Consider the following 10877-nt stretch of genomic DNA (forward strand, 5'->3'; position numbering starts at 1 on the left):
AAACCGCTGTAACCGAACACCTGCCGTTCAGCTGCCGGTAATTCCAGTCACTCCAAAAGTACGGTAGACATATGTAGGGAAGGTTACAAACCGCCTAGTTCCAACAGCGCGAGAAGTTTTTTTCCTGCAAGTTAACCGTTAAAAAGTCGCCGATTTCGCTGCACTATACGCAAAAAACTCACATCGGCATTGGACGCTATTCACAGTTGCGCAGTTATGCCTCGGTAGCTTGGCTGCTGTTGGGCTACATCTGGCAGATTTTCGCGTTTTTCAAGTTCATTTTAATGCGATGTTCGATGGCAATTGGCGAGCCACTGAGTGCAAAGGAGCCATGACCTTACGAGAAACTGTGGCCGACGAGTTCGATTGGAGAAAATTCCGTTTCAAGGATTGTCCGGCTTCGTCCTTTCGCCATCTCAAGGTAGGCAATTAATCCTTTTTTAAAAACCGGGCCATTACGATTGGCAGGTTAGATCAGCTGGTAGAGTTATGGTGTGTGTGTTTAGTATAGTTATCGCAGTATGCCGCGGTGTTGCTGGAAGCTTATTAGGCTACTTGCATGTTCTCAAAGGTAAATTTAATAATAGATTTAACAAGACAAAGTAATACGTATAAGCCTATATATTTTGACGTATTATCGCATATAATTATTGTACGCTTTATAACTTACTCAAGTATTTTTTGTCGTCGACATATTTTATGTGGGTGTGCCGGCCACGGTTTTTAGCCCTGTTAGTGTGCCGTAAGTGATCGAAGGTTGGGGACCCATGGTTCAAAGGTCTTTCAGGCCTAGGCTACTTAATTTGTTTAATTAAAACATGACTTTTAAGTTTTATTGCGGAGCTTTTAGTTCACGTATATATAGGAGATATGTTGAGGTACACCAAGCAGACTTAGTGGAATACTGCAGATTTTCAGTAGGTTGGGATCACTTAATAATATTTAAATTATTTCGTACGGTAACTCTAAATTATAGCAACTGCTTTGACTTTGAGATCTAACTCTTACGAATACGAGGTTTCCAGTTAAGGTATAAATACTTGGATTAATCTTTGTATAATCTAGCATTTGTCTACAGGCCGATATTCGCTAGTGCATGATATACGTTGGAAGTATGAGTAATCTACGTTACTGTGGACAATTTTAACAGCAGCTTTATTTAAGCCATTGATTGGTATCTGGTTTAAATCGCTTCGTTTAGGCTCCGTGTATTACGTTTCTATTATGTCAACACTGACGGACTGTAAAACTCTTTGTGTAATGCTAGGGAATGATTACACGATAAACTTTGTGTTCTGTATAAGCTTACCACCTGTTTTTGCCAATGAATTTATTCGCTTTCATAGTGGCCCCGGAGTCAAAACTTCCGGAAAAGCCTAGGTTGGTTACCCACTAAACTTAAACGCTCACTACTCGTGCCCGATTGATAAATGATTGAAAGCATACTAAAACAACATTGAAGCGTAAACTGACCCATATAGAAAACGATTCGCTCCGCCCATATATGATTAACATTTGTTGCTTTGGCGTTAGTACATTGCATTGCATTCCATAGGAAAGACACAATGACCAATAGGGTCATACTTATTTTGTGGAGCTACCAATTATACGCCTAAAAAGCGCTTGGAACGTCAATGTCATCATACCTCAGCGTTGTGATTTAAATGTTATACGTTGTGGAATAACATTTATTTTTTTGGCGTTAATACATTGCATTGCGTTCTGTAGGAAAGACGCAATGACCAATAGAGTCATAATGATTTTGTCCTAAAACATCGGACCGGAGTAGTTACTAGATGTCACGTAATTTCATTGGACATTTCTAGCGTGATATCGGTGCCGTTAGCAATTAATAACATAATTTCAGTTATTTTTTTGCTACCCAACGCCGCGATTTTACCTTAAAAGATAATTTCATCAGAAAAGTAGATTAACAACTGGGGGTAACTAAACGTTTTAATGTTAAGGCAAATTTCGGTCTAAAAACCTGGACAGAAAACCTTATAACGTACCAATTTCACCCATTCTGCTTAAGTAGGCATAGTAGACTAGTGACGTCATTTGGGATAAGATCGGTTCGCGCTACTTTCTGCAACATCTCATGTATCGGACAACTCATTTCATAACCCACAGTCCCGAATGATTTTTGGTTATGCTCTTATTTAAGCTATATTACGTGTTTTCATACATGTAGTCTTCAATACAGTCGGTCTTACTATTGTAATTACAAGTTAATATTAACAAATACAGTTCTAGTTATTTCATGAATCTCTAGCGAAAGATTTTGAGCTTAACGTTTTTGAATTGGTTATAAGAAAGCTCAATGGATTAAAATACGAGGTAAAATTTTTGGATATCTGTTCTCTATAGAAACGTACAAGAATGTCACAAATGCATCAGTGGCCTAAATTACTCAAACTCCCCTTGCAACGCGGCGCTCAAATGCACCTGTTGCGCGTGTAGGATTTGTAAGTGCTGAAAGCCATCTTAAGGTCACTGATACAACTGGTTTTGCCTATTCAACCTTAGCCTAAAATACCTGCAGGGGGCAGTAAATACACCTATCGTTACGGCATTTGAAAATAGGTTCAGCTCTTGGTGCAATGCCGACGTGTTATCTACTGTTGTTGCGCACTCCCGCAAACCCTTTGTTGTACAATGTGGTGTCGTTATTTTCATTTAGTAATTTAACGAATTCTAAACTATTTATACGAAGAAGGATTTTAAGACAAGTCTTTGGTGTCATTTAGTGGAAGCAAATATATTCTATGCGGTTTCGGCAAAATACTATGTTATAGGTATAACTTAATGTAATTACTCTAAAACCTCAAAAAAGTATTATTACGTTTTATGTTTGGACGAAATGCATATTTTAAACAAGGTGCTATACGCCATATTGGAACTAAGCACTTCTGGGACTGTCAGCTAAGTTTTACGCATATATTCAAGTTGGTTGCTTAACCTTTGTTCGTAACAAAAACAATTGCTAATTATTTAGAGGTCCATATTTTATAGCCCTAGTAAAAACAAGATTTCAACAGATTTTTTTCTCTTTGTCTTGCAGTGGACGAGTAAGCTTTGGGCTGTTGCAACATACCGCGTGTGCATTTGCGTCTACTGCCTTGCTTGGCTTATCACTGACCTGACTTTCAACCGCGACCCAATCTACTACGTCTACCTCACAAACTGGGGCGAAGTGGTCATGTGCCTCTATTTCAGTAAGCATTTACTTTAGTGCTTCTGTTTTTAAGTTGGAAAAACTTTGAATATGAAGGAACTAAGATTTTTACGGCTTTCTTGGCCAATTTAGCCAATAAAGATTACGATTGTAAAGACAACTTGTTTGGTGTTATTACTTCGGGCATAATTACCCAGGCAACCTCAGACTGGGACGTAGTTTGTTTTGGTCATCGACTGCAGTAGTTTTGCAATAGACCTTAAAACCTTTGCAAAAACACAGGAAATCTAACAAATAAATTGATGCGTTAGAAGCTTTCGATAGTTAGTTTGCGCTTGGTTTTCCGATGGTTGCAAAAATATGAAGGTGTGCATTTTAGGGCGAGCCTGCAAGTCATTACTTCGCGAGCCATTTGCTGAATTTTTCATTCGTACCAAACAAATAAAATGCATGTATTTCAGCTCTTATAGTACAGCTTCCCTACTTCATTTGTCAGTATTGTTTCTCAACCTATGGTCGCCGTTCGATTTGGTATGGTTGCTGACTTAAGTAGTTTTATATGGTTATAGTTCTGAGAAGAATTTTTTCAAGATTTTAGAAAATTGCGGAAACAATACGAGTCATGGCTTATATTAATTAAATTATTGCTAATTTCTTATGCCTTGTTCGCTTACAAAAAGTCCAGTAAAGATTATTTGTCGCCAAAGCTTCGCTGTTGTAGCCTCCTTACGCTTTAATTTTGACGTCGCCGCGAAAAAGGTTGAGAAACATTGAAACACTGTGGTTCCTCACCTCACAAGCCTTGCAGTAGACAACCACGATTCGTAACAAACCTAGAACTGTAGGAATTGACCTTGGGGATCAATCCATTACGTAAGCACGGAATTTTCGTACGCAGCCGATTCAATTAAAAGAAATACCTAAATCTGGAGCGTTACTGAAACGTAAATAAACGACAATGAGAAACGACAGAGCCCTTTTGAACAATAGCACTCGAAACGAGACGCCCACCATCCATTGTTCCGAAGATTTCTTCGCCTCCTGTTACTTCTGCCGCCATAGAAACCTACTTGGCATATCGCCTTTTATTCGAATTCCCATTAAAAATTTGCATCCAATATGCGACTTCAGTTCAATTACGTCGGAGAGCGAAATTTCTTGACATCAATGGTTTCTGGTTGTACTCGTTTTCCTTGAGTTGAAACCACGTTGAACTGTTGAAAACGGCTTTCTTTTTACGGGTATTTGTGGATGGGAAAATTTTGCCGGTGTTCAGCCAACCATAGCTACCCACAAACACCGACTTACGTATCTGTTTTTGCTCGCTTCAATTTTTCTCGAAAAATCAAACCGCAAAACCCAAATATTTGAGACTTGCTTGGTTTCGTACAGTATTGGAACCAAGTCATTTTGAAATGAATGTAGTCACAATCAAGTCTTTGTAAAAAAAAACTTAATACAAGTCAAGTGCATTTTAAAATAACAAATCAAATCCCAGTGCAAGTCATCAGTTGTCCGAGTTAAGTTCCAGTCAAGTTATCATTGAAGCAGGTCCAAAGTCCAATTCAAATCACTGAGATAAAAAAACGTTAAACTTCTGCAACTGGTAATCTCGTCCTCTTATGCACAATACCTTTACTAGAAAAACAACATGTAGCAATCGAATTTTAATTGATGAAATAATAATAATATTATTATTATATTTGTTAATTTTGGGAGCTAAGCCTGCTCCAACATTGCTAGTTGTTGATCTCTTCTCCATGTCGTAAAATTCAAGCAAAACCACAAAGGTTGTAAAAAAGATTTAAAACAACTTTATTCAACAAAAGCAGAATACTACAGTTACGCAAAAAGCATCGTCAGTTCTGCTAAGATTCTACAAACACAACCAAACACCAAAAATATAAATAAATAAAACTATTCAAAAGTTTAAAAAGCCAATAACAGAATTGCAATACAGTTCAGTCGAGCTGTAAACCTATACTGACGTTAAAATGGCAAAATAAAGAGCTACTGTAATAAAAGGTATCACAATGCCTGAAGCAAAACACCGCCAAGAAAACGCGAAGAATTTCGTTTCTTTGTTGCGTTTGCGTTTTCTTGTTATTGGCTTTTTTAACTTTTGAATAGTTTTATTTATTTATATTTTTGGTGGTTCGTTGTGTTTGTAGAATCTTAGCAGAACTGACGATGCTTTTTTGCGTAACTGTAGTATTCTGCTTTTGTTGAATAAAGTTGTTTTAAATCTTTTTTACAACCTTTGTTGTTTTGCTTGAACCGAATCGTTTTACGTGCAAAATGTGGGATAAATGGCTCAGTTTTAAGATAAAATGTCAAATGAAAACACTTAATTTAAACGCACGTTATTTAACACAATGTCTTAAGTCAAGTCAAATGTCCAAATGACTTAGTTCAAGTCTAGTAATTTTATCAAAACCACTTAAGTTTAGTCAAGTAATTTTAAAACCGTGACTTAGGTGAACTCAAGTTAAGTGGTTTATTCTTAAGTGAACTCAAGTTAGGTGATTTATTTATTTAGTGATTTATTCTTAAGTGAACTCAAGTTAAGCGATTTATTTATTTAGTGAGTTATTCCAGGCAGTTCATCCAAACTATTTGTCTAACGCGGGAATATCATCTACCTGGCAAAACATTTCATACAAAACAACAAAATTCAAAATTTAAAGGCAATTTTTGACCAAATTAAGGCTAAAAGCTGTAAGTTTCAAGCCCTGTAACTCAATCTTGTTTTTTACCAGGTTGGCTATTATGATAATTGAATTGACACGACTTGAACCGTATTACTTTTACCTTAAATATTTGGTATAATAGGCATCGGCATAAACTATACAATGTATTCAAAGTTATAGTAGTAAATCGTAACGCAACTATTACGTTTACAAAATAGTGTCACATCGAAATAGCGCTAATTTTGAAGATGCTTGGAATATATTCTAAACTTTCTAAGCATTGAAACAAAAATCAAACGTACGCATTAAATCCAATGCAAGCCTAACAAAATGTTTGTTTAACTAATACAACAATATTCCAATATTATTCCTCTTAAAGTGTTATCATTTCGTATAGATAACTTTTGTTTAATGTATCACCATGTCCTGTTTGTTTTTTGTCGAGTTAGAGGCATTGATTCACTTCGACTGATGTTTTTATTGTTTTTGTAGCATTCGCTTTGCTCTGCGTGGTCTTGCCATCCGTGGATGATCTCTTTCGCCCCCTATCCGTCGACTCGCCCTTTACGTCGTCGCCGTTAGATGTCAGAAGTGTGTCGATCTCAACACCGCTGCCAGCCATTCCAACAAGTAGCCCGGCTTAAATTCTACAGTTGCCATAAACCAGGGGATACTTGAAAAAACACAAATGCCGAAATGACCATGTATAGGCTCCCTTTTAGTGTAATCGATAAAACATTTACAGAACAAACTGTAGAACTTGTGCGCAATTCAACCCAAATGTCCAATTGACATATGTAAAAAAAAAACGATTTAGTAATCCAAATGTCTATGCCGCTGTGAGGCTTTAAATTTAATAGTTAACATGTTTGCACTTTGCAGTGTTGTAATGACTTAAGTCAATGACTTGGCTTTCCTGGACTTTAATAGGGCAACTGATGATTTGGACTTGGACTCGACTTATTGATTTTTTAAAAATACTTGACTTTGACTTAAGTTATTTTCATAAAGGACTTGACTGGTACTTATAGGTAATTTCAAAATGACTTTGTTTTATAATACTGTTAGGTTACACAACGATTTTTTAATGGATTATGCTTCGTTTGTTACTCAACAATAACGTTACGTAACAGAAAACATGTATTTTCCATTATATCCCTAAAAGTTTGTACATGTAAGTATAACTTTATATAGCACATTTAAGGAGTTGTCAATATTACTCCCTTTGTGCCCCGCCACTTTAAAATTTCATTTACATTTTTCAGCTTTTCCGAGCGCCATGAACAATCCGGAGCCGGACCTGAAGTGGTACCACCAGGTCTGCTGGGCGCTCTTTTACCTTTACGCCGACACGGCTCCATTCATTAGCATCTTTTACTGGTACGGAGTACAGCACGGCATCGTGAACGAATGGCCTTCAATCCTGCCCGTGAACATTCACGTTCACGCCATGAACCTGGCGTTGCTCACGATCGAGCTGGCCGTGAACGACTTGCCGTTCCGACTCATGCACTTCTACGTGTCGGCCACTTTCGGCCTCGTCTTTATCATTTTCACCCTGGGGTTACATTGGGGCGGGGTCACGTCGGCTGTGTACCCAGTCCTGGATTGGACCCACCCGGAAACAGCAGTCGCTATAGCTGTAGCCGCTTTGCTCATTTGTTCGGTTTGTACACACACTATCTTCTTCGCTGTCCGCGTGTTAAAGGATCGGATTTTAAGAGCCGGATGTTGCAGTAGATCCTGCTGTTCCTCCTCCTGTTGCTGCTGGCAGAGGAACATAAATGTCACCTCTTCCTCGTCTTCTTCTTCTGATGATCCTCCGTCGCTCGCAGGGTCGCCGAGAAACGACCAGCAGTTGACCTCAGTGTAAGATTTGCTGCGATTTTTGTCGGTGGGTATCGATTGAACGGAAGAAATGGCGACACATCCTCTGGCAAAATCGTTCCTGTAAAAAAAATACCAAGCGGTTTACTGAGAACGGCGACGGTATGAATGAATGTGGTTCACTGGACGCACTTTGCTCCTAAGGGAAATGTTTACTAATGTTTAAAGAATAAAAGTCTAAGCCCACTCTATTTTAACATGTATTTTAAATACACATACTTCAAAAAAAGATGTTCCCTCAAGATTGGCTACATTCGAAAACTGAAAAATCATGTAAACGCATGGGATCGTCAATCCTTTTGCACTATACGGGCCGGTTTAAAACTAAGATTTAATCACGGACCAGATTTCACCACAAATGTTCAGTAGTGAAAATTGATTACAACTCTGAATTAATTTTTTCAATGCGTTTATTCGCCAACATTTATCGCAAAGTTGATTCCCGAGCGATTTTGAACAGCGTATACATCGGTGGTTCAACTACTGGATAAGTGTTGATTGACTGACCAGAACAAACCATCTTCGCTCAGAAGTTGGCCAAAAATACTTGCTGAAACAATACAATAAAAAGTTTTTTTTCCAAAATGCCTTTGGTTGCGTAGCCTCGGTATGCCAACACTTAAAAAATGGACCAGCACAGGAACCATGTATGTGTCTGTGTTTTCAAAGAGCTTTCGGTGTTCCGAAGTTGCATTTTTAAAGTTGTTGAGTCGGATTTACCAAGTAATATCGAATATTGATGTTAATACGAATCCAGGGTTAACATTTGTCGAACTGAGCCCCTGGTCAATCAAAAAACGAACCTTTGAAGTTTTCCAAGCCGAACGCAGTTGACTCTATCGGTCAAAGCATTGCTAAGTGCCTAAGCCGCTAAACTTTCCCTAAACTTGATGACAGCTCCTTACCGCTAAATATTAATTAGCCTGGAATGGCACCTACTTGGATTGGCAGCGCGAGAAAATGTGACGCTTAAAGACGAGCTAGAAGCCCTGTATTAGTTTGTAATAATTTTGACTTGTGCGGTTCACCGGTTCTCAATAGGTCGCCTCGCCTTCTTGTGATGTCACAGTCACAGGGTGTGTCGTCGCAAATTCAAATAATAGCAAATTCCTGATATCAGGTGTATCAGTTATCAAGAAGTATTAGTACTTTTAAAAGCTTAAATGCGAATCTGTATTTAAATAATGCCTTATATGGGGTGCGCGGTAGATTTCATTTTACTATTTGAGGTAAGTTTTTAAGCAAATTATAATTAAATTGCGCGGATAAAATTTAACACTTTATTTCTCAGTTTTGTCTTTTCTGCTACCTTGACTTAAGTAATGATAAAAATCGTCATCTTATAACACAGCTGTACTTTTGATCAAAATAACGGGTGTGACTATCGGACAAAATATGTGACATTGCACAACAAGTGTTTAGAAAGGACCAGTTTTTTTTTATATGTAGTGCAAAAAGTCTGTGTCTTGTTTGGCCTACTTCTTATGATCTGTGATGTGTTTATTTCAGACGTTTATTACCTTTTTTTATAAAATACCGTTCAACTGTGGGTTTTCGCCTTTTTGTTTAATTTTACGATGCAATACATAACTCATACTTTCGTGCCGGTGTTAAATTCTTTAAAGTGTAATTAAACTTAAGTATGTGCCATATAGCGAAATTTAGGTTTGAAACATATTTGCAATTTTATGTCAAAAGTATTCCAATTAGTGGTGAAAGTGAACCAAAATGGTCCGGAACGGTGTTCGGTAAAATTCTTTATGCAGCAGGTACGGCTTACAGGTGAAAAAATGTTGTTTTTTTGCCAGACCATGTTCCTTAATGTTGTCAGGCTGTCCCGCTTTCTCATTGAATGTATTTAAAGTTAGATTTCAGTTGCATATTTGTGCACAAGAGCAGCGGTTCTGAAGGTCAAATAGAGGGTCAAATTAATGGTTCCCAATGACAACGATTTACTGTGATTCACATATAAAAAAAACTCGTACCACAAAATACCACAAATGTTTGTTTAAACATCAAGAGATTTTCGACAGTCATACTTTTTTTTAGGTTGAGAAAAAAGTAAACGACTTTAAAATATTGTTCCAACATACCTATCACAAATTTGCTTTATCTGAAAACTTGAAACCATTGGAGTGTGTTAAAAGGCTTACCCATATTGGTGATTGCACCTCTGTTTAATAACGCGGCTACACGTATCATTAGCCCCTGGTTAACCTCAAAATTATACCATTATTTCTAAATATAGCGCACAGATGAGAAAAAATGCAGCGAAGTCTGGATGATATGCTTAGAATTTCGCCGTGGGCACCAAAACGTGTTTAAGTGTAAATGTTAGAACCAAATTCAGCCTAAATTTGCGTTTGTAACTGTTTTTTAGACCACTTTTTCTACCTTACCAAATAACAGTGGTTAGTTTTTTCGTAATAACCACCTGCTTGCCACCAAAGCGTTTTAATTACATTTAGAATAGAAAGGTTACATTAAATATAAGTTGTTAAAACCAACCAAAAAGCATTTTTTGTTAAAACTTGACCCTGAAAAGCGTTCCGGAAATACACGATTTTTTTATCTCTATCAGAATGTAATCCCTTCGATGAAGGAATTAGCCCTGGGGTGAATTTACCCATTGTAACATTTTGCAATCATGCTTAAACAAAAATCCTCCGAAAATTACGCATTTAAACGTGTCAGTCAGCCATCGCGAATATGACCTTGTAACCTTGAAAAAAAGTTACGAGAACGCCATTCCCACAGTTCCAAACACCAACACCCATTTGAGCTTATAAAGTCGATCAATAGATTACGTAATGAATGAGTCACAAGAAACTTGCTAGTTGTACCGAAATTAGGGCAGGGAATCGTTTCCTGTGTAAGCAGATATTTTCGCCGTCAAGAATTTACAAACTCTGCACGTCTTGTACGTAAACGTGAAAAAAACAATTGGCGGGCATCGACGACTAGATTTCAGCTACTGTGTGTGTAGTCTAATAACATAAACATCCCAAATAAAAATAATTTTAAAACTTATCTTTCATTAAAAAGTTTTTGGCTATACACTTGTGTGCATATTTTGCATGTAGAGTGTCGCCTATGTTCTATTCAGGCCAATTAAAGTTCAA

General features: G+C 37.5%; 1 protein-coding gene across 1 annotated transcript; it reads left to right on the plus strand.

Moving 5' to 3' along the window:
* Positions 1–72: 72 nt before the first annotated feature.
* Positions 73–7934, plus strand: LOC146163302 (uncharacterized). The gene is made up of 4 exons (XM_083381974.1): positions 73–421; positions 3065–3218; positions 6361–6498; positions 7134–7934. Exons 1-4 carry the CDS (start codon positions 290–292, stop codon positions 7739–7741), a joined length of 1032 nt encoding a protein of 343 aa, XP_083238100.1. The 5' UTR covers positions 73–289; the 3' UTR covers positions 7742–7934.
* Positions 7935–10877: the final 2943 nt, after the last annotated feature.

The sequence above is a fragment of the Ascidiella aspersa genome, chromosome 2 (assembly GCF_963924565.1).
Source record: "Ascidiella aspersa chromosome 2, kaAscAspe10.2, whole genome shotgun sequence".
Taxonomy (NCBI): domain Eukaryota; kingdom Metazoa; phylum Chordata; class Ascidiacea; order Phlebobranchia; family Ascidiidae; genus Ascidiella; species Ascidiella aspersa.